General features: G+C 43.3%; 1 protein-coding gene across 3 annotated transcripts; it reads right to left on the reverse strand.

Moving 5' to 3' along the window:
* Nucleotides 1-288: 288 nt before the first annotated feature.
* LOC122162618 lies at nt 289-16,326 on the reverse strand. Of its 3 annotated transcripts, none has more exons than XM_042823089.1 (23): nt 16,121-16,325; nt 15,968-16,026; nt 15,764-15,856; nt 14,023-14,150; nt 12,903-13,049; nt 12,007-12,078; nt 10,918-11,085; nt 10,731-10,827; nt 9,668-9,885; nt 8,505-8,658; nt 7,399-7,607; nt 6,063-6,180; nt 5,013-5,218; nt 4,312-4,429; nt 4,066-4,232; nt 3,841-3,941; nt 3,639-3,760; nt 3,165-3,215; nt 2,896-3,058; nt 2,669-2,792; nt 1,585-1,681; nt 1,279-1,380; nt 289-734 (listed from the first exon to the last, which is right to left on the reverse strand). In XM_042823089.1, the coding sequence occupies exons 1-22, from the start codon at nt 16,147-16,149 to the stop codon at nt 1,298-1,300; spliced, it is 2,724 nt and encodes a 907-aa protein (XP_042679023.1). In that variant the 5' UTR covers nt 16,150-16,325; the 3' UTR covers nt 289-734; nt 1,279-1,297. The 3 variants fall into 3 exon arrangements, with proteins under 3 accessions (XP_042679023.1, XP_042679014.1, XP_042679030.1); XM_042823080.1 differs by having other exon boundaries at nt 2,875-3,058; nt 16,121-16,324; XM_042823096.1 differs by lacking the exons at nt 289-734; nt 1,279-1,380; nt 1,585-1,681; nt 2,669-2,792 and having other exon boundaries at nt 2,967-3,058; nt 3,165-3,243; nt 16,121-16,326.
* Between the last annotated feature and the right edge of the window lie 7,275 nt (nt 16,327-23,601).

The raw sequence follows: 23,601 nt of genomic DNA on the forward strand, positions 1-23,601 counted from the left end.
AATATTTTCTGTGCTCAAAGAAAATAAATAGTCAAATGAGTTGTTCATTTCCCTGATGTTGGAGCATCTGTTCTCCCTCATTGGAGTTAGGAGAGACAAAAGCAGGGAACTAACAAGCTTCCAAGAAGCTCAGATCAACGCAGTATTATAATGAAAAAACAACTGTTATGACACCGTATTGCATGTGGAAGAAGCCCTAAGTAGCAGGTTGCCTGACTCTTTGGAGCCAGCGGTAGTACACCGGACGGTTGCTGTTGCAAACTAGCAAAGAGATGTTCTGTGCTTACATTAGTTTGTATGTATTTTTATTTGACTTTTCAGATTTTCACTTTACATTCACATGGAGGAATTGGCAGTTACTTCAAGAAGCAGCCATAATCAGGATTGGAATAAATTTAGTTATCTGCAAATCCATATTTCAACAGCTGGAAGAATAATTTTCGTGATCTGCAAGTCCATATTTCAACAGCTGGAAGAAGCAAGAAGTGTTATTTTGAAGCTTGGGGTTACTTTCTGGTAAGTTTTCTTTTGTAGTCACTTCAGAGAGACAACAGGTTACACCATTTGCTAATCCTGTTGGCAGACCTTAGCACTTTCCAGTGTTGTAGAGCTGTCCTGAGTCCCACAGTCTGAACTTTTCACTTCAAGCAAGATAGTTTTGTAATCACTGAGAGGTAGCTTCAGTGTCTGGATGCATGTTAAGAGAGTAGCTGGCATAGCAGAGCCTTTGAGTGCTGTTGGAGACACACAGCAAAGTGATGAGTGAAGCTGGAGCACTCGGTGAATAGCTCTGGTCCTCTAAAGACAGACAAAGCTATGGGGTGTGCCCTAACATTTTGGGGGGATTTGGATACAATGATGTTTTGTTACTCTTTGTATTTAATATTTTGAATCCGTTTTCTTTCAGTTCAATCCCGATGACTGCTGAAGGCAGTCCAGTTGAAAACCTGCTGAAATAGCATCTTCCACGTTTCCAAAACTGCCTTCTACAGCCTGACTCCAGCATACCATGTTTTACTGCTGGCATCTTCTCTAGAGCTGTACCACCTGTGTTTTGCTTGGCAGGTAGCTCTCCTTCTTTCCTTTCTTATTGGTTCAAGCATAAACCAGGAGACCACATACCCTGCTTGTTCCCAAGTTCTTATCCCAAATGCTTTTGAAAAGGTAGCAGAACCAAGCTGGAGACAGTGTCCCAGAAAGGTCTTATAAGACAAGGTATGTATCAAGTGACTCAAAACAAGGTGACATAAGTGAGTGCACAGGGCCAAGCGTTCTTACCAAATTCAGTTTATGTGCTTCATCTTAGGTCTGATTCAACAATCCAGACTGGTCCAGCAAGTACATAACCGTGGAGGTGGGCTGAATTGTGACCTGGAACGGCTGAGAATGACACGTATTTGTGTATCTTTTCAAGAACATATAAATGCTGTTCTTCAGTGCTAATGTATTAAACTATGAGCTCAAGGTAACATTACAGACTCCATATTGAAGACATTTCAGATACCAAAATCAAGAGTCCTAAATCCCTTGAAATCATCAGGCCAGGAGTGCTTTGCTAAGGATCTTTTTCTCCTGAGCACTTACCGTTCCTCTCTGTGCTTGGGCTGCACTGTCCTCTGCAAGGAATGCCAGGCAGTGTGTTAGCAGCAGAGCAGACTGCCACTGAACAGTGCACATACACCTGAGAAGAAGCAGAACCATTTGGTCCACATGAGATCTCTCTTGCAGAGCACTGTTATGCCTTTTGTTCTCCTTTTGCAGAAGTTACAGCTGATTAGACTCAGGTTTGTCTGAACACTTGCATATGACACCTTCTAGCTGAACCTGCTTTGAATTTCAAATTTGGTGTCAAAGAAGCCCTCAGGCAGTTTGGTAACTGAGAGGCTGAGATGAGAGAAGTGAAAACCTCATGAGCCTCGGAGAGGCTGAGTGTTAAAGCTAGACAGAAACTCAATCTTGCGCTAGATGCAGCTGCCCGTTTAGGAAGTAGCACATGCCAGAATTGCATCATGTTCATTTCTAGCAAGTTCACAAGTTGAACAACTCAAAAAAGGCCAAGTAAAAAAATCATGTGCTTAAGCTGCCTAAGCAGTGGTGCTGCCATGACTTGAGCTAGAATCAACTCAACTGGGTACCCGAGGTACAATGCACTCCCAGTTGACTGTCCTGGGTTTTCTTTGCTCTTCTTACAATGTTGAAGGAAAACAGATTCTCCAAAATGTAAGGCCAGACACACATTCCTCTGCTTCCCTGCCTACTGGGCTGGCTTCTGAGCAGATGTCTGACTGGCAGGTGAGAGATGACAGGGTCAAATTCCTGTTGCATGTTATGGTGTAAAAGTTGAATTTTCTGTTCTAGACATGTTCAGTTGAAGTGCTGTGAATATGTCCCTATAAAATCTCAAGAACACCATATAAAAATCATATTTACATACCAAATTTCATTGTTTACTCCAGACTGTCCAATTTCAAGTCACTGGAATCATGTTACAGAGGGGATTTGAGAAGAGAACTAAATTAAATCTACACTCCAGTCAGGCTACTTGGGCTGGACGCTGGATAGGTTTTAACTCTGTGAGGTATTTAAATTGGCTGGGTTTTTAATTGATCTTAAGAAGTACTCCAGATGGGGTCCATGAATGGTAGATGAGCCTTTTACTTAACCTTACCTGTTTCAGTCGATGTGTCAGGGTCCTTACTGCCAGCCTTTTGAAATGAGAAGGGTGTCTCACTCTAGAGCTAGCAGCTACTGAGCAGAACTCTGCAACATACTCACTGCCATTAATCTCACACCTATTTGAGAGAACAGATCAAAAGATCTAGAAGAAATCATAGTTCCTCTGATGAACACATTGGTCATTCAGTTACTACTTGCCCATCCACAGTGATGTTCCACCTTGGGGTGCTGTTGAAATCTAGAGACCCTGCCACCCAACAGTTATCCAGGTATAACTCAGCATCAGGGCTCTCATCTTTCAGCTCCACCTCGAGAAACACAGGCTCTGTGGGTCGCTTGAGTATCGCCACATCAGGCTCGTAGAAATCCACGAAAGATTCACCTTGAGAAAACATCAGGGGATTTTGTTGTAGGTTAAAATTTTTAGATCAAAGCACATGTGGAGTTTTTCTGATTTTTTTTTTTTTTTTTTTTTTTTGAAGACTTACTTTTGGACACTCTTGAAACTACATTCAGAGCTTGTCTTATCCTTCTGTGTACTGCAGATAAGGAAATGTTGGTGATGTTCTTTAGTAGAAAGCAGATTACAAGTGAAAAAGTCACAGAAGTTCCAAATTGTAGGAAGATCATAGAATCATAGAATGTCTTGGGTTGGAAGGTACCCCAAGGATCATCAATTCCAACCCCCCTGCCACAGGCAGGGCCACCAACCTCCAGATCTGGTACTAGACCAGGCTGCCCAGGGCCTGACCATCCAACCTGGTCTTGAACACCGCCAGGAATGGGGCATCCACAGCCTTTCTGGGCAGCCTATTCCAACACCTCACCACTCTCTCTGTGAAGAACTTCCCCCTGACATCTAATCTAAACCTTCCCTCCTTGAGCTTAAAACTATTCCCCCTTGTCCTATCTCTATCTACCCGAGTGAAAAGCTAATTAAAAGAAAAAAGACAATTGCCTACCTGCAGAATTTGACCTTGGCACTATTGTACCAGAGCCAGAGGGATGTGATGCAGAAGGCTTGCTAATGAAGGCACCTAGCATCACTGTCTCTTTTGCTCGATAGTAGCACAAGACTGTTAAACTATAATAGGAAAAACAGTAATGTACGTGTTCTCTTTCCACCACCAAAGTGTGTTGTCATTGAGCAGTTGCTGCTCCTACCTGTAGTCTGGATCTCTTGTGATTGTCGGCTGGCTTTGTCCTGGAAGAATCTCTTTCTCATAAGAGATTTCATTTTCATAAACAATGTGATCACCTTCAAACTGTGCATATAGGAAGCTCATTAAAAACCAGATTTTCTTGGGTTCTGGGGCAAGGCAACAAAAGAGAAAATGCAGAAAAGACAGAGACTTGCAGCAGATATGTTTGTTCAGGTCACAGACTTACCCTTACTGAAGTGCCACAGGTGGTGACATGGAATTTGAAGAAGGCATGTTCTTTGTTATACTCTTGAGGCTTGCACGAGCTATCCCTTAGTTGGGTTCTACTCATATCAATGCCAGGAACTGTCTTCATTTGGGCTGATAGAATTACAGTACCATCTGGGTAGCATACTGAGAAAATCAGAGTTGGTTGTAAACTCAAGGGAAGAAGTACAGACCTCTTTGTTGATTGACCATTTTTACAACTTACATATAAATGCTGGGGAATTAAAATTGCAGCTAACAGAGAATGTCTGCAAGGTCTCCATGGTTCTCACTTTCCTTAGGGCAACATCAAACCTTGCTTTAATTTTCTGGAAGGACACTTCCTGTGAAGGAGGGGATGGAAGAGATCTCCTGTTAAGGCCAAAATTCTGCTCTTTAGTTTGTGCCATTTGAATACCAAAAAGTCATGAGAGTTACGTCAGTGTGACAACTCAAGCCTGATGCAGCATGGAGGCAGGAGTTTTCTGTTATGAATTAATTTGTCACTGTCAAAGAGAGATAATTTTTGTCTGATTATTGTAAAATGCTCCAGATATTTACTACCACATCAATTTTAACAGTTCTACAAGACGTTCCTTTAAAAGGAACATCAAAGTTATGTTGAAATACAGTTTTTGGCTTTGTGCAGAAGGGACATTTTGCCTCTTCTTACTATTAACACTGAGGAGTCTGTTTTGAACACTTGGTGCACATCTGTTAGCATTAGCACTGCAGATCATGTAACACATGGCATTACCAGAAGAGTCTGCGTTGGTAACTCTTGTCCTCCTTGCACTGGTCTAGAGTCATCCCCTCTACAGGTTTTCCAATACCCGTTATACTGTGGCATTGTGGCAGTGTAACTGTATCTGTGTGGACAAACAGCCCTAAGTGCTTTAAAGAAGGCTGTTAACACAGTTCACATACCTCATAGATGACTCCCACAGCAAACAGAGGTATTTGCAGGATCAGATGAGTAGCATTGGTAGCTGTCAGGTACCCATTTGTATGTGCAGTGTGCCTGTTCAGAAGCTTGGTGCCAAGGTACAGGTTCCAGTACTGGTGCAGGCCAAAACCAGGAATGATCAGGTAGAGGTTTTCTTCATCACAGTAACCAACTGCTTCTGGTATTTCTGTGGGAGGAGGTGGGATAAAGAGTTAGCAGTGAATGAGGGTTTGCCTCAGGCACAGATCTGTATCTGTCAATTTTGCACTGGCACTGCAGCAGTGCACACATGTATTGGCATCACCTATGGTTGTTGGCTGTGCTGTGTATGTACAGCTCACAGTCAGCAGGATCTGGAATCCTTATACTTTAGCCCTGGCCTGCCAGCTTGCTGACAGGATTGCTCCCTGTTTAGTAATGCAAGATGGACTACGTATGTAAATTGATTTTTTTGGTCAGTCTTCTTTAGGCTGAGCTCAGAGCAACTTTGAAGATGGAACAGTACAGTGAAGAGACTGTCACCTTTGGGACATCCAGAATCTAAGAAGTTTGAAAAAATACCAACTGGACCTCCTGGCTGTTTCAATAAGCTGCTAAATTCAGCTCGTAGGAGATGATTTTCTCTTTATAGAAATGTTCTCTTCGGAGTTCACAGCAATTTATTTGCATTTTGTCCTGGACACAGAGGCAGAATTGCATTTGAGGACAAACTGAAATTCGTAGCAATGTCTGAAAGTTTTGCCAGTAGATGTATGTTCAAGTTATGAGGCATCTTGTTCGCTGAGTTTGCTAGCCAACTACTTTTACACACTGGTTTTTATAGCTCTCAGTGTCTCGAGGGCAGATTGTCTTGCCAGTATGCAGAAGAGCTGCCATCAGAAAAGCAGCAAGTTGGCCTGGTTACCAATAATGAGCTATTGAAGGGTGGGGTTTTCCCAAAAGCTCTCATCCTCAGCCTAACTCCCCTGTGAATTCAATGAAAATCATCCATGCTGTTGATGCAAACCATTCAATATTATGGCAAAACTTACCAATATCTGCAATCACACATTCCACCTCTGCAGAATGATAATAGGGTATCATCTCTGGACCCACGCTTATAGTGTAGTTAACAAGAAGGGTATATTTTGTTTCATTTCTATTCACATACTGAAAGAAAGAGAAGTATAAGGCTGTGGTAGCAATGGCTTCCAGAGCAGACAGAGATGCATACCCTGAGCAGCACTAAATAATCATTCTAGCACTCTCCTCTCCCTAACAAACAGCTTTTCTCCAAAAACGTCGCTTCAGTTGGCCTAAAACTATTCAGAAATCTGGACTGGATTCAACAGCTCTGTTGGCCAAACATAAATATGGAGAATATAGTGCTGCTCAGAAAATGGAGGCAGAAGCCTGCTAGCGAAAGAGCACAAAGAGGGAGGTCTGGGTCCAAATCCTTATCTTTACTGTGGTCTGAATGTAGGAGAATGATTAATTGGTAAGGTAGAAGATATGAGGAGGTGCAATGAGAAATTTCTCAACATTCTCATTTATTTTAGTAAAAGTGCCCCTGAAGCTAAACCTGCTGTTCAACCTGAAAGAAGTATGAAATGAAATGTTGTGGCTTCCTTTGCTCCTTAATGCAATTTAACTGTGGTTTGACTGCAGTCTGAAATTATCTGTGCAAGTCCAGATCCCGTGCGTTCACAGTGTTGTTCCTTGTAACAGAAAATAGCACTGCAGCTCTGCGTGATTTGGTCAAAAAGGTGGCAGAGGTGCAGCTCAGCATCCTCCCACTAAAATGAGAGGCTGAATTCCCTCTGCAAGTTTATACTTTTTAGAAATATTTAGATTACAAACGGTCTGAAGCTGAACAGAATTACATATAGAATAACCTGAGTCAGCCTGTACCTATCCGTGTGGTGCTTGCCCTGTGCCAACAGGCAAATGGCTCTGCATAAAAGCAGGTTTGGGAGTCACTGGATGTTGGTAATGGCTGGTTAGCAGGATTGTAGTAATCGATTTATTTTTCCAAGGGACTCCTGTTTCAAAGGGCAGCATTTAACAGAGATTTGACAAACTTCTTCCTGCTCAGCATTGTGCCTGGAAATTAACTGTGCTGACAGACACTAAAGGAAGTCATATTTCATGCTATCTAGCTACACTTGATGCTGCAGAGGTCTAGGGAGAGCAACATGCAACAGGCAAATCTCTAATCTTAATTCAGATGAGTTCAGAATCACTGACACCTTTAATAAAGGAATAATAAAGGAATGATAAAGGAATGATAAAAGAATGGTTGTTGATTAATAAGAGACAGGCAATTGTTCAGCAAAAGGACTGCCCTACTTCCTCCACACAGCAGATGTGTATCTTACTGTATCTTACCTCCTTTAGAACGTATGGATCATCAAAGGAGACTTCCAAGATAAATTCTTTCGTTCCATTAGGAAAAGGAGTTTCATAGATCTTATACCCATGCTGCTGTGCTTCTCTGAGGGTAAATGGCACATTTCCTATTGTTATTGCCACCAGAGAGACATCAGGAAGAAAGTGTCCAAATGCAACATTAAATATCTTTTCCTCTGGCAGAGTATCTGTAGGGAGAGAACACCAAATTATTGCTGATGTGGATCTAGTAACTAAGACAGTTGGGGTGGCCTCCCATTCATGTTCCAGGAAACTTAGCCAACAGCCATCACTTTAATGGCCCTGATTAATGACTGTTTGTATTCTAGTCAGATCTGAAATACTCTGAGTACATGAGAATTGCTTCAAGCTGCGAGAGATTAACAACAAATATATACATATATACAACCTCACAGAAAGCGGGTTCGGTAACTTTCTAGAGGTGCACTATGACATGCAATGACTTTTCAGCCGTGGAATCTAGAATCCACTTCAGCTGCATAAAATAGGGGAAAACTATGATAATAAATGCTAAGGGGCTCTTCTAAAATTTATTTTCTTTTAAGTATCAGTTATTCAAATATCTCTGAAAGATGTCTAGTGCCTTAGTGCATTGGAAAATATCATTGAAAAAAACACAAACATTTCTGCACCACTGTTTTACATGATGATTTCAGTATTTTTCAGATAACAAAGGCAAGCTGGTTTGAGGAGAAAATGCCGTTCGTGGACACTGGCCTCAGACAGTTCTTCCCCTCAGTGTGATTATTGCATAATGCAACATCTTTACTCTAGATCTTTATTCTTGGAAAAAAAATCTGGTGGTTGGGGTGACAGAAATGTTCTTATCAGCAACTTAAAATTGTCGTTTCATCTCATAAAGACAGGGGATAAATGGTACACTTATGCGTGCTAAAGGTTCATTTTGTTTTTTTAATGCCTCGAATCTTGTCTTTGGCTAGCAAATTGGAAGTGGGAGTTGAGAACATTCTGGCGAATATCAGTGTGTAGCAAAGGTCGAATGGAGTAACACATATTGCAGCAGAAGGATGAGAGTGGGAAAGTCAAAGGGAAGAATGACTTACTGTTGATAACAGTTGGTATTTGTGGCATAAAAGGTGTAGTGATGGATTTGATGACAGTATACTTAGTGGTTTGCCAGTCTGCATCTGTCCACGTGTGCTCCAAGAACAAGTCAATGCTGTAAATGATTCCATATACACCGCCAGATATAGAACTCTAGGAGGTAAAATCTGTGATTAGGCCTCAATAGTCAAAGCCTCAATGAAGGAATGATGGAATAAGGTTTAAATTCTTACACTGGAAAGGAAAAATAGTGTTGGAGGGAAGTTTGGGATGGATTTTGCTATGTTAGGATCTTGTTTCTTTGCCTGGCCCATTTGTCAGGTCCATGTTTTCCTCACATGCTGCTGAGATCCTTAGTAAGGTAGTATTGGGTCTGGGACATCCTCAGTAAATTTGGTAAATAAGTTTAGTATTTGCATGTATTTTCTTTTTTAGCTGTCACTGGGCAATCAGTTGTATCTCTCATTCTGTCCCATTTTGCTTGGAAAATTTTTCAGCGCTTCAGCAGCTCTTCAGACTAAGTGTGTCTGGTGCTATTGTGCCCATGGTGATGTAAGTATCCACTGATACACCAAAAAGTTACTGCTGAGGAGGGTAAGTCAAAGTCACACCACTGTCACCTTCATAACTTAACTAGTAAAGAGTCTTGTGAGAATACTGCCAGCTCCATTTTTACTTTTAACATTTCTTTGGTCTCTGCCTCTGTGCCTGTAACTATAGATTGACACAAATTACACTATGTCCAAAACAAGTGGCTGGGCCCAAATTGTGTTCTGGCAGTAAACCCTGTTTCGTGTTAACTCATGATGACTGCATGGAAGTTGTCTGGGAAACTGCTCATTGACCTGTCCAGAAATATTCCAGGACCAGATCTTAATGTAATAATGTAGGTGATTGAACTGCAGTGCCCAGGAATCCCTTATAATTTATTAGCATAGACGTTATCAGGAAAATACAGTCTTTTGCATCTACCGTGTTTTCTAATCAGATATACTTTTGAGAAAGTTCTTTTGAGACACAGAGAGGGAGTACCTAGTCTTCTGGTATTGCTTGTATCTGAGAATTTCAAACAGCAATCACTTTTTGGAACATGGCTTGGAAATGTTTTCCGTGGTGCATCATCCATCTAAAACGTATTAGTCTGTGACAGGTTTGTACTAACCTTTAGTTTTCCTCCTTCTGCTCCAATGGGGATAGTTACTCCAATATGTGTCTTGTTGTGCTCCAGTAAGTAGTTGTTCTTGTCTGGGTTTACTATATATTGGCCGTCGACTCCCATTAAAATGGTTTTAGACAAAAAGGTGGATTCTTGAAGCACTAATGTGGGGATAATACTTGGCACAGTCCATGTCAGCGTAGTATCAGTGAAGCTGGTACCATCTGTTGAGTTAGACAGACAGTCCTAGAAGGCCGGGCAGTTGGAGTTACTAGTGAGCCTTCCCTCTGCAGTGGTTGTTTTCCCTGACTCCTTTTCACTAGAGCACTTCTACAGCTTTCACTAATGAAACACCTTGTAGAAAAGCCTTGATGGCTTTTCTGCCATATGAGACTTCAATTACCAGTTTCAAATGAGCAATTAATTTATTAATTACTGACAGTCATGGTCCCCCTTATCTGCTCTGCTGTCTTTTTTGTCCCAGAATTTTGCTTTACTGGCAAAGGAATAGGACACAGAGCCACTTGCTTGGATTTTTTTCCTAAAAATATTGGCTTCACGGTTGTGACAATTTACGATATCCTTTTTCCTCACTGATTGATCGAATTATGTTCAGACTGAGCTGAGAGACAGAAGGTGCAGCTACCTCTGCTCTGCAAAAAGCCAGACTAACTCTACATCTCTACAGAAGAGGTCTAGGTGAGTCCCAAGGACAGAGCTTCATCCATGGATGGAGTTGTGTTGACAGTGAAGAACCAAAGGTGCTGAGGTTAGAACAGGGAATGCTCCCTGCCCTTCTGCAGCAATTTTATTTGTTTCCAGCTCTAATGCAGGAGTCTGAGAAACTAGACTAGGGGACAAAAGTGCACCAGGAACACAAGTACTGTGTTATAGCAGGGAACAAACATGTTTGTTCAGGACTAAGGCCATGGACTCTTAGCTCATGCTGCTCAGAGGAAAGCTTGTAAACCTCTTCTCTTAAAGAGTAGGTCACAGAGAAACAGGGAGACTGTGTTTCTTACTAGATACTTAGGTAGTAATTTTTGGTAAGCATGGAAGAAAACCTTACCTAGAGGACAGGAGACTGTCATGTCAATCAGCAAAAGTAACCACCGCTGCCTATACATAGAAGTGGAAGTGATCATGTTCATGTCTACACCACCAACCTGTTGGGATACAGGAAAAAAGACAAACTGATGTGCTAGGGAGGCAGTGGAAGAACTCAGTTTTGTTTCCAAGTGAGAGCAGCAACTCACCACACTGATTTCAGATTCATTGCTGTGGTAGGGAGCACGGAGGTACACTCGGGAAAGTGTATTATTGAAGCTGTAGCCCAGTTTTGCTGCATCGCTTACCAGTATTCTCTTTCTCCCTGATGGAGAAACAAACATCAGTTGCCATACCTGGTATGCAACATTCTGAGTCTGCAAGAGAGAGATGAGCTGCATCAGATCAAAGTCTATCTTATAAATAGTTGTGATGTTGTAGTATCTGTTTTATTACTAGGACACAACTGGTCCACCCAGACAAGAAACATGTTCGATATATAAAAAACTAAGGAATTTTCTATAGAGATAGTTCCATACCAATTCTGTCAGAAACTCTCATTGTTGGCCTTGATCAAATCCCCTTGGAAAAAATGCGTGTACAGTTAATAAGATGATTGCCTTTGTGTCTGTCAAATATTGAAACAGTGGAGTAGTCATGTGACAGAATACCTTTTATCAAAAGTGGGCTTGCTGTGTCAAAGATAAGATGAGATGAATGTCTGTTGCGGTCTAGAATGGCCTCCTTCTCAAATGGTATCCATGTGTGTGTGAAGGGGTGGGGGTGTGGGAGGTAACCGAAAGGAAAAATGGCCATATGAAGAAAGTGAAATGTAAGAAAAATAGAACAAGCATACAGATTTGCCTCCTAATACTTTCCAACCTCAAATTATTTTCAGCTCAGAGACTCTTGAGCTTTCTGTCGCTTCTTTGTATGTCCTATTGGATTTTGCCTATATGAACGTTTCTAGGCTATCCTTGACACCAAGCAAGATTTTAGCAGCCACATCTTTTGGTAGGATATTTGACAGATTCACTACCCATTGCGTGAAGAACTGCCTACCTTTGTCTGTTTTGTACTCAGTTTCCACAAACATAAGAAGCACATGGCTCTGCTCTCCCTCCTAAGTGTTTTTTTGTGATCTAGATCTCTAAGAAAACTTGAGAGCGTTTTTGAGTACTTGGTGACATCTTTGTTGTATCCCTTTTTTTGACAGAGATGGGAGTTGTGCCCTGAGCATTACTCGAGGTTACCAAGAAGAAGCAGGCTAGAAGCTGCTAGAAAAGACTCCTTCATACCTCTGGCAGTGCTGACATCCATGCTACGGTGTAGTCATTTGAAACTGCAGGGACATCAGTCTTCACTGACACCTGGGAACACAGAGGTTATTATTTGGAAACAAGCAAATCTTCAGCATTATTATAGGCATGGGAGGCAGGTAGAGGATTTTCAAATTTCTTTTCCAGTGTCTGTATGGATTTAGCAAGTTGCATTCTCTGCAGGTGATTAAAGGGTTCTGCACTCTTTTAAGTTCTGTGACTTTAAACTGGAGGTCAAAACCATTGCATTTTTAGTGTTTCATGTACAAAAGGAGGAGTACTTTTGTGTATAACCAGGTAAATCAAAAGTCCTGTTTCATAACTGGCAAGCCGAAGACTAAATCATTCTGTAGAGACTTCCAGAGGCATCTGGTTCTCTTCACTGAAGGTACAGGGAAACAGGCAACTTGCTATGACAGAACTGGTTCCCCCTTCCCATGCAGGCTGTGCACCCAGGAATGCTGATAGAAGGTTGAACAGCCAAATCTAGAAATAGGCAGACTCTAGCTCACAAGGGGTGTCCTCTGAGTTGCATGATGCAATGGATTCCAGGTTTTAATATTTCATATAGAAGGATAACATCCTTGTTTGTGCTGCAGCACTCTATAACATGAAATTATTGCCATGAATAGGTCAGGCTGCATCACTGCTGATTTTCTTATAGGGTCAAGCTTACAGCATCTGTATACTTCTCCGAATTTTCACTGCATGTAAATACCCGTGGCAGGTAAATGTTTTATTGATAAGCATCCACAGCTGCAGCCTATGCTGAATAGCAGCGTGCATCCCAACCTATGTCTGATGGGAGGTTGTGGAGGTTGCTGTGCTTGGAGAGAGCTTGGATGTGGCTTTGCCTGTAGTGGTAAAACTTTTACCTCCATGTAGTTTTCTTCACACACAATTTCTCTCGAGGCCCAGGAAGAGTAGGAGCAGTACATAGGGTAGGTGTAGGTCACAGCTGCCCTCATGCTTGCAAATGAGGAGACCTTAATGTTCACAGTCAGTGAAAACAGCTCATCTGCCTGGGAGGGAAAATGGAGGTAAAGCGCTCTTGACTAGCTCCATTACAAGATCTTCTTGATCCTTCAGTCCTGCAGGAGCTGAACGTGAAGCCATGGGCTATGCTTCTATCTGACACGGAAGTGTATTTATCTACAGAAACGCAAACAAAGGCAAAACCCTCCCGAAAAAAAATTCAGTCTAAAAATCTTGGTCATTGCACAACACAGTGTACACCCCCTGTTCACGTTAACATAAGATTTCCCCATACATTTTTACCTTATTTTCTCTGTGGGGCTTTCAGGACAAGCCAGAAAATATGTGGGCAAGATAAGAAGGTTTTTCTCTGGTATGTTCTGTTTCTAGGTTTATTTAGTTTTGACTAACATTAGAAATTAGAAATCCAGGCTAAACTTTATACATATTTTAGGAAGGAGTGAATCACCTTCCGGAGATGCCTGATTCTCTCCATTGACTATTGTGGAAGCATAAACAACTAGTTTAGACCAGACATTATCTTTCAGATGGCTAAAGTTACACCAGGCAAATTTGGATCTAATAGATGTGTGTGATCTACGTCCCTAGGCATGTGTTAACAGGCACATTACCACACAAATTAAGCCAGAAAATGATCTGCCAGAATCACACTGCAAATGTTGCTTTTTCAAGCAGATGCCTACTTCTTTCCAGAGAGGTTTTCAAGAAAGTCTCTGGCAAATCAGCAGTAACGAGGATATGCTTGGGGGCTGGCAGCTTATCAGCAGCACCACGCTGTCATTTCTTGGGGAGAGGAAATCCCACGTCAGTCACACTGAACAAACATCATACTGAAGAGCCATTGCCTATTCGTTCCTACACACCATCAACACTAGTTCAAGTTCAGTACTTCTTGGGTTCTCCAAACATGCTGTTGGAATGCTATATAATGTCCCAATCTTGCCTTGCTGGAGAAGATGTACCATCTGAAGTGGCTTTAGGCCCATCTGTAGGTCTTACCTCATTGGCCACATGACAGCTGAGCACTGAGGCGCGGAAGATGGGGTTGCCCCACACATCTTCTGACAGGACATAGCCACAGCGAGATGCTAGTTTGTCATCCAGCAGGACGGGGCCAGCATAAGGATCTACAGAAAAGGGCATTGGGAAATGACATGTGGATTGGAAAGCTGAAAGCAGTGGGTTGAGCAGAACTGAGTCCTCCTCACGTTGCTCTCTTCAGAAAAGAAGTCCAGCTGGGCTGGGTGTACTCCAACAACATGTGTTGTTAAGAAGCTGGCAAAGCTCTGCTGGTGTGTGTTAGAGAGCATGTGATAGTCTGGCATGTCTCATGCTCACCCACATTACATGCATACACTTCAATGCCCATTGTGCTGTGTCCAGAAGCTTGTGCCACAGCCCTCTTGAAGCGCTGTTACTGAGTTCCACCAAGATATCACATGTGTTCCTCCTTTCCTGATTTTACTCTCAAAAAAAAGAGTTACGGGCCATACATTTCTAAAAATCCTCAAGATGCATTTTGGACAGGCAGTTCTACGAGTGGGTCAGGTTTGCTCATCTTGGCAGGATGCTGTGTGCTGTTAGGCCTATGGGAGAGCCAAGTAATAGGCACATTGGGAGCTGGCTGTGCTCAGCTCTTGATGCTGGTAGAATTAACGACATCATATTCTGTTAATTATCTGCTTTTCTGATTAAGGAGCTATTTTGGTCTTGGGTTAGACACAAGAATCTGTACAAATAGATAGGGTTTAATTAGCTGTCATTGTAATTTCAAGATTTATCTGTCATCTTTATATGTCGAACAGTACTAATAACTGCTGTTTCAGTAGATGTATTCTTGCAGCCAGGATAGACTAAGCAGATAAGTGAGAGGAATTTTGGAAGAGGAGAAAATAGCTTTCATGAGACCAACTGATAGAGCTGGAAGAAACAAACAACCTCTATGTGCCTGAAGGCTTGTATGTTTTTTCCAGCAATATCAGTTGCTCTCATAAAAGCTATCACTTCTCTCCACACCCTTGCTGTACTTGTCTTTTTCAGTTCTGCCTCCAAATCAATCAAAAAAAGCTCAAAACCCAGGAAAAAGTAGACTGATCTCAACAGAAAGAAATCTGTTTTGGGGTCAAATTGCATACTTTGTTCAATTCAATGCTAACATTTTCTGGTTTTCATCTTGGTTAAGTAGATTTTTGTTTTCCTCAGCAAAATGGAGACCATTTGTTCGATTTGATATAGGACAGTTTGCTAATATCGTGATGCTGAATTAAAAAAAAAAAAAAGAAAAAAAAAATCCTTTATTTGCTGAAGTACTTGCTCAGCTCTCACTGAGAGTGTTTTCTAAGTATTACCCAGGCAATACTGCCATACTCATTTATGCTGTCTAGGATGTATCCAAGTTGCAATTTCATCTTAGTTTCCCTCTTTAGATGTGAAAAGTCTCAGCAGAGAAAAACATGACATCCAAATGTCAGTCCTTCCTCATTGGACCATCCTTCCATCTTTCCTCTGGCAAGCTACATGTAAGGGGCAAAGGGGCTGTGACTGTAGATACAAGCTTTGCTCACCAGTAGGACTGCTGGCCAGACTGAAGTGTGAGAGGCTAGGTGTAGGCAGGTTCTTTTGGGGTAAATGAGCAGCTAATTGCGACACAGATGGCAGCGGAATCCAGATCACATGCATGGTGATGGTGCAGGTGATTCCCCACCCATCACAGTGCTCAGGGCAGCCCCTTATGACTCACCGTTGATTTCCAGCTGGAAAAATTTCCCCTGGAGCAAAAGTTTATTCAGTTTCATCCAGAAAATTCTGGAGCGGCAACTGCTCTGTACCAAACCTGGTGAGGGCACATGGAGAGCAGATTAGCCAGTGGGACTGAAGGACAAGAGGCATTACTTCCTACAAGTGAAATAACCATCCTCGCTTCTCCCACTATCCTTTCACCAACCTGGGGGAGCCATCTGCCTCTCTTGTCCCACACAGAACAGCAAGAAAAGCATCCAGATCCTGCAGTGTAAACATACGTGCAAACAACGGGGTGAGCAATAAAAAAAAAAATCAAGATGGAAAATGAAAGAACCAGCAACCAAAGCCTCAGTACCTGCATAACGAGTAACCCACAGCTTCCATCAGTCCACAGAGACCTGTGCATGGGCAGCGAAGTCCTCCTGACTGTGAAGGAAACTAATCCAGCTGTGGAGCTTAATCAGACACGGGGGGAAAGGTAAATCTGACCTTTTACAACAGAGGTTGCGTCGTCTCCTCCAGCCCCTGAATGCTGCAGTGCCCTCCCACGTTATCTGAACTGTTGGCAGCAGGAGGCAGCGTCCCTCTCGCTCAGCCCCTGGGAGGGCAGAGCACCCTCCTGCCAGGAGTCCCAAGGTCAGGGGCTGCTGCTGAGCCCAGCTTTAGTGAGTGCAGCAGGGGGTGCTCACGGCTTTCCTTCAGGCCCTTCAAAGCAACCTCATTCCCGGTAAGCCAGTGGAGTAGCTTTGGCTTCAGGTCTCAAGTGCACATGAAACATGTCTCCGGAGATATTTTAATTGGGTCTATACAGGAAATACATTTTTGTTTCTGTGAAATGTCCCAATGACCCAGCCATGCCAGAGATAACAGCAGTTCTTTGGCAGCCACACTCTTCACTTTTGTGGATCCAGTTAGCTCGCCCTTTGATTTGTTTGATTATTGGACAGTGTTTTGTTGCAAACATCTTGTGCTCTGCTATCACTGGATCAGTCAGACCATGTACAGGTCTGTAAACGGCCAAACTTACTGCCTGGGAAGAGAAAGTCCGTGCTCCCGGTGGGAGCTGTGGCAGCTGGGAGCATGCCAGGGGAGCAGGAAGGCTGAGGCAGAAATACAGCTTGTGTGGCATGGATGTGGTAAGGGGAGGTGGGGAATACAGGACATTCAGAGTTCAATTACCTTTTTGTCTCCATTTTGGTGTTACCCAACCAATCTTAATTTACTCTTCTGATGTGTAAGCAGAGTTGTGCTAAGGAAATGGGATTGTTTTTATGGAATGCTTCACAGTGCTTTGGGGTCAACAAAAGCCAGCAAGAATGTCCACTCTCAGACCAGAGCCATTTTCCCGTTAGTCCCCCTAGCTCAGAGGACCTCGGCAGTAATGGCAGAACCATACAGCCACCCTGCGAGATACATACACTCACTTTATACAGCAGGAAGTAGAATAGGAGTGCTCTGGAGCAGAGCCCTGGGGCTTCAGCAGTCCTGTAATGAATGCCCGTTGGCCGTAAGACTCCTTCCCGTTCAGCAGGACCTGAAGTCCGACTTCTGCAGCGAATTTCTCGTGAGCTTGCATCGAACGCGCCGTGTGATCCCGGCCTGCGGTAACACCGTGTCCTCAGACTCAGAGTGACTCTTCATTGAATCCAGCTGCGGCTGAATTCGGCTGGAAGTGGCGGTGCTCAGATACCACAGTGATGAGTGTGGTGTAACAATGAGATTTTGATTTTTGAGTGAAAACTTCAGTATATTTGGATAGCAAACCGTTCCAATTCTGATAAGCCACTTCCAAGAGCCATGTAGCATCTCTCTGAGATACTGGGAGTCAAGGTCTGAGGGAGCCATGTTTGAAAGAGCATGCTTGCAATTTATTAATGAACAGCCAGCCATCAGGGTAGGTACACAACTGCAATTAGCTGCCTTCTTTGCACAAGTAGTGGGGAGATGAATTTCTGCGTCTTTGGACAACTCAGAGCACCACGATTACTTTGCTTCTGGCAATACTTGTGGTCCTAAATATGGCAGGCATAACTTTGGATGTGACATAGTAATTGTGGTCAGCGTGCGATAGCCAGCTGTTGGCCTCGTTGTCAACCAAGCAAAGCAAAGCAAGTCCAGGTCAAATGGTTTTGGCTTCCAAGGATCACTTAACTGCTGCGGAAAGCATTGTTAGCATTGGGAGGCTGCTTGTGGTCCCTAAAGTCTCTCTGGTACTCATTATAAAGGTAGGGAGGATAAGCTTGTGCATTCCAGGTTATTATATTTTGTCTACTCAGTTTTCCTTGCTGTTCTGGCTGAATAAGAGCACCCATCCTCATGTTCTTTTAGGATAATAAACAGCTGCTGTGTTTCGACACTGAGATGATGGCGTTCTGTGGTGGATAAGATGATTCATGTCTTGGGTTCTTTTGAGTGAAAGGTACTGTTTGAATGTAATGTTTTGGTTTCTCTCTTGTTTTTGTCTCTTTTTTTTTTTCTTTCCTGTATGGGTTTGGAACTTCTGCATTATATAATGTGATTGAAAGTTTAAAAACGGCCACTTGGAGCAGCATACATATAGCACCTCTCCCAGATAAGCTTGCTTTTGATGGTGAAAAAAGGCTCTGACCCATTGAGTCACAGGGTTTTTCTGTTGTTCTGTGGCACTGGAATCCCTAAGAATTTTCCATTTTTCTATCACAAGTCTTTTAATTAAAACTTTATCCCCAACTTGTTGGGATGGAAGAAATATTGCCCCCCCCCCCCCCCACTAGATCCCATATGATGCTTTTAGGTAAGTTTAGTAGTCTGATACTTGAGTGTAGAATGGAATTAAATGGCATTTATTGCTGGACAGAAAGAAAATGTTGAACAATAAATGGGGAAAGAAGGGGGTGAAGTCTGGTTTTTACAGAACAGTATGTGTTGGAAGATCTGGAGATTGAGTCCAGTCTCCTGCTAAAGCAGGTTCCCTAAAACCTGTGTTTTTTCCTACTTGTACCAGACTGTACCAGGTTTTAATGTACCATAATCTTTTCTACATTGAGATGGGAGAACCCAAGATAAGAAATCTTTCTCCTGTCCTCTGGAAGCTTTAAGACTGGTATATCTGAAATAAAGATAGAATTGTTACTACTTCAGTGTTTCTGAACGGAGAAATAGCTGCCCTTTTGGTAACCCAAAGCATGATAACCAAATAGAGAGACATGGGGGAAATCTTTTGAAGGAGATCTTTCTGAATGAAATACCTTGTGGTAAGCTAAGAATTCGATATCTAGATCGGAAATTCAGTGAATGAGGAATGGGACTGATGCTCAGCTTTATGTCTGGGACATGTTTTCTGTGAGATGCAGGGAGGTGCAAGCAACCTTCAGCTGCAGGAAAGCATTTTTCTCTGGGGAGTCTCAATCACCTGAGCAGGAGTGTGTGCCTGAGCTCTGCCCTGCATGCTCTTTGCGTACACCGGGAGCAGTCAAAGAGCTTTTAAGGAGAAACAGCATATAAGTGCAGTAGTCATTTAACTTGATATAGAACCTTAAGGTAACCTTGTTGATGCAGCTAAAGTACTCTGCCTATATTCGTGTGCACACAATGCTTCAGAGGGCTAAGGCCTTGCTCTGATGTGCATCCCCTGTAAGGAACAACTGCAGAATAAGCTGAAGGAGGTAATTTCTTCCTTTCCCCATGAGCTGGTAGCTGGGTTACACCCTGGCCAATGAGGGTTTGCGTTCTCCATTTGTTATAATAAAACTATTATTCATATTATTGTCTGTATAATGTGTGTTTAGAAAGCGCACTTGTGTTTAAGCCATTTTTATCTTCAAAATACGACACACTCAAATTCTTATGAGCTCCAGAAAGCAACACTTGCTGTCACTGCATGCCACTAAATTGTTAAAGTGGTGGAAAAAACGCTTATAAGCAGATTGTACAACGATGGGCTTTTAATTTTTTTTTTTTTAACGTGCTGTTGGTGTTAATTTCTGTGCGCCTGTAATGTTTGCGTTCACTGTAACTGAACAATAGAACTTTGTTTTTGTTCTTTGTGTAAATTAAAAACATCTGTTCTCTTTATACAAAAAGTTGTTTTTTAAAAGAAGCTGGTCTGATCTAACTAAATACCAATGCTGTGTCCACAATGAGTTACTATTAATATTTGGGAAAGGCAACCATCCAAAGCAAGTGTAATGTCAAATCACTGGCGGGAGTGCATATTTATTGCTAGAAGTGACAGATAAAAATGCAGAGGTTACAAAAACAAAATTCTTGTGGATGACTAATGATGCATATATATGCCCCCAATGCCCCATCACCACATTTACAATTGGCGGGGTGTTCTCCGCGGCCTCTGCTCCCCAGGATTAATTGACAAGAAGCAAGTAGCTGGCACACTCCCTGGGGGAATGGCTCTGCTCCACCTTCCCTCCGGCAGACCCTGAATGGAGTGACCCTCAGAGCCTACTGGAATCTGGTCCATCTATTTAAGTTGTCTGACTTTTCCCCCACCTCCCTCTGGTATTTGATTGCATGGGACTCTTTTCCAGTGAAGGCATGTGACTTTTTGTGCAGGTGGAGGAGGTGGAGCACCCCATCCATGTTCCGACTGCGCCTGCGATGCCGGCACGGTGGTTGTCTTTGGAGCTGGCTGTAAAGTCTCGATATGAAGGAGCTGGCAGCCTAAGGCTGGAGCTTGTCATCCTCCTCCCGAGGAGCGCTCAGCAGTGGTGCTGGATTAGCTAGAGATTATTTCAGGGAAATACAATAAAATATATTACCTGTGGCAGAACTGGGGTCTTAGAGGTGCAAGGCTCTGTCTGCCTAAGTGGATAGGTTGTGCTGTCACTGAAGTGTTTGAGTACCTTGGAGACTAAGAAATTATCCTCACAGACAGACATCTCGGGAAGGAAATATATATAATTAACATTTCTTGAGATCTTTCGGACAACTCTACTTAGCACAGTTTTTGCTTAAATCTCATTTATCTCAATAAGATATCACTGTATGAGCAAACACTGTCCAGAACCTGGATCTACAGGGTTTGGATCTGCTTCTTCCCTTTTGCTACCTCTGGTGCTCTGTGCCAGGAGCGTGCAACCTCACACCAGCAAGAACCAAGAAGAAAAAGTGGATATTTCATTGATGTTATTCATCTCTATCTCTTTCTACAATGTCTTTCCTCTTACTGCAGTGTCCCTCTCTCCCTTACCTTCCTACCAACACCTGCTCCTGCTGCAGCTCACAGGGCTGGGGAAGCCACGTCCTATGGAGACCAGCTATCATCAGCCCTTGGTTGTATTTCCCCTCTGTATCAGGCACCACTGGCTATCTCCAAGATCCAGCTGAGTTCAGAACTTGCTGAGTCACATTTTTACCACAAAACACTCATGTGCTTCCCGAGAGTCACAGTGTTCTAGGCACGGCTTGGCCAGAGAGGAGCAGACAGCTCTCACCCTGAAGCTCATCCAGGAATGCTGGCAAGGAGTTGCTTTTTATTTCCTATCTCGAGTTACCGCAATACGGTTAAGACTACAAAAGCCTGAAATCCCTGGCAAGCTAACACTGTACATCTGTCTAAGATGACGGCCAGCATGGACAACTGTGGGCTTCGGCCCATGACCAGGATGAAGCACTTTGCTTCTTGCTGAGCAGCTGTCATTAACAGTGATCTGTGAGGCTTCTTCCTGACTTCACCTCGTGATTTGCATGGCTGCTTTCCTCTCTTGCAGGATCTTCACACTTGTCTCTTTGGCTGCGGAGGGAATCCACCACCCCGAGCCACGTGTTTGTTGTTCTCATCACTGCAATGCAAGAAAGACATCAAGGCCCTGGAGCGTGTCCAGAAAAGGGCAACAAAGCTGTGCAGGGTCTGGAACACAAGTCTGATGGGAAGCAGCTGAGGGAAACAGGATTGTTCAGTATGCAGGGGGCTCAAAGATCTTACTGCTCTCCATGGCTCCCTGAAAGGAGGTTGTGGTGAGGTGGGGCTCAGCTGCTTCTCACAGATGACAGCGATAAGACTGGAGGGAATGGCCTCAAATTTCACCAGGGGAGGTTCAGACTGGATGTTAGGAAAAATTTCTTCTTAGAAAGAGTGATGAGGCATTGGCACAGGCTGCCCAAAGAAGTGGTGGGGTCACTGTTTCTGGAGTGTTTAAGGAAATGATAGTTCTAGTACTGAGTGATGTGGTTTAGTGGGCAGTATTGGAGCTATGTGGATAGTTAGGCTAGATCTTGGAGGTCTTTTCCCAATCTTAATCACCCTATGATTCTATGATCGTTTTGCTGTTGGCAGGGTGTGTGCTTGTGTCTGTCTGCTTGATGAGCCACAACCTCCTTAATCTCCTCAGGTGGATGAGGACAGAGGGGCAATCTCAGTTCTTTCATCTGTCCAATGGGGACAGTGCTTGCTCCCCAACGCGGTTGTTGTGAATTAGCAGGTAGTACTTAAAGAGTTGCTTCAGAAAACTAATTCACCAGGCTGTCCCCTGGTGAGTGGAGGTCTGACAGGAGAAGATCTGTGGATTCATTGTCTCAAATCGTTGGTAGTTTATGTGGCTTCCCTAATGGTGGAAATTGGTAAGTGAATATTCAGCGTCACACCGGAGCAATGGGGTCTTCCTCTGTGTTCCATGGGAGAACTGTCAGACTCATCCCTTTGTGCCTGGCTTGTAAGAAGCTGCCCAAGGTGCAGCATCACCCTCCTGACCCACTGACTTCATGTCTTCGCTTTTTTCATCTCTGCTTTCCTGTCCCTTAGTGCACTTTTGCTTAGGTGCTTTTTTTGCCTGTTCCCATTAGGTGTCTCCCTTTTCCTCTTTTTGAACCAGCTGATTCTGCGCACGTTCTGAAGGACGACCAGTTTTTACAGCACTGATCCAACCTGGGGCACCCAGAGCAGTGCTGGGGTCAGAGACCCTCTGCCAGGACATCCCCCTGTGTTACAACTGCATGAGAAAAACAAATGCCAGAGGGATCCCTGGTAGTAAGCCATGAACAAAGGAATGTGCCCCTTCCCCAGATCTTAATGTGATGTGATGGCAATGATATTCCTGAACCTACGCATGTGGGAAGAAAGCCCCTTTCAGGCACTTGTGCCAATGGGATAAAGAATTCTGCCTGAGCCAATATCAAGACCTGTTAATGTTGCTTTGCTGTGAGTCTTTTAACTGTCCTTTCTGTAGCTGATTTCAGAATCTACCTCTGCTTTTATCAGCTAGATCCTTGTGTAGCCCCTGTGACATATTGTAGAGCTGTCTATAACTAGTCAGGTGCTGTACATCTCTTGACACTGGGCGCACATTCCCACTGATCCAATTTAATGCAGGCTGGGAAGGCAATAGCAAGCGCAGCACTCTCCATGCTCTGTCATTCAGTGGCATGCTCCTAGGGCATCCAGAAAGCATCTTGCTCATGGATTTTGTATGTCATTAAACCCTTTAAAGCTGATTGTGTTATTTCACTCTTAGCCACATTCAATGCTGAACCCACCGCTGCCAGTCTTATAGTGTACACACCTAGGGTATCTTATTGTCATGTTGTAGAGGTGGGGATGTAAGCTTGAGACTAAGACAATATTCTATGACTTGGGTCCTGGAGCGGGACTTTCTTTTGGTGTTTTTTTTTTGGTTCTGGAACTGGGCTGCTGTAGCTGGCAGTGGTGTTAGTTCAGCTGTCCCACAAACAGGGGGTTGTGCCAGATGCAGCTGCATCTATAATCTTTGGAGTAGACTGACATGTAAAGATCATGTTGCATCTGGTCTCTGTGGCTTGGGTAACTTACCAAAGGTTGCACAGCTGAGGCTGGGAAGCAATCCAGATCTCCTGCCTCTGATTTCTGAGATCCAACTTTTACAACTA

Source organism: Centrocercus urophasianus, unplaced genomic scaffold (assembly GCF_019232065.1).
Source record: "Centrocercus urophasianus isolate 14NV4802_14NV808 unplaced genomic scaffold, USGS_Curo_1.0 seq_10, whole genome shotgun sequence".
In the NCBI taxonomy this organism is placed as follows: Eukaryota; Metazoa; Chordata; class Aves; order Galliformes; family Phasianidae; genus Centrocercus; species Centrocercus urophasianus.

Excerpts from the sequence above, each read along its gene's own strand:
- LOC122162618 (XM_042823080.1), bottom strand. The coding sequence starts at position 16,149 with ATGGAAGCTGTGGGTTACTCGTTATGCAG. Across the intron at positions 7,608-8,504 it reads AATACCAACTGTTATCAACA|ATACTCTGCCAGAGGAAAAG; the intron begins GTAAGTCATTCT and ends CTCTCCCTACAG. Across the intron at positions 3,942-4,065 it reads CCTGTGGCACTTCAGTAAGG|TTTGAAGGTGATCACATTGT; the intron begins GTAAGTCTGTGA and ends CTATATGCACAG.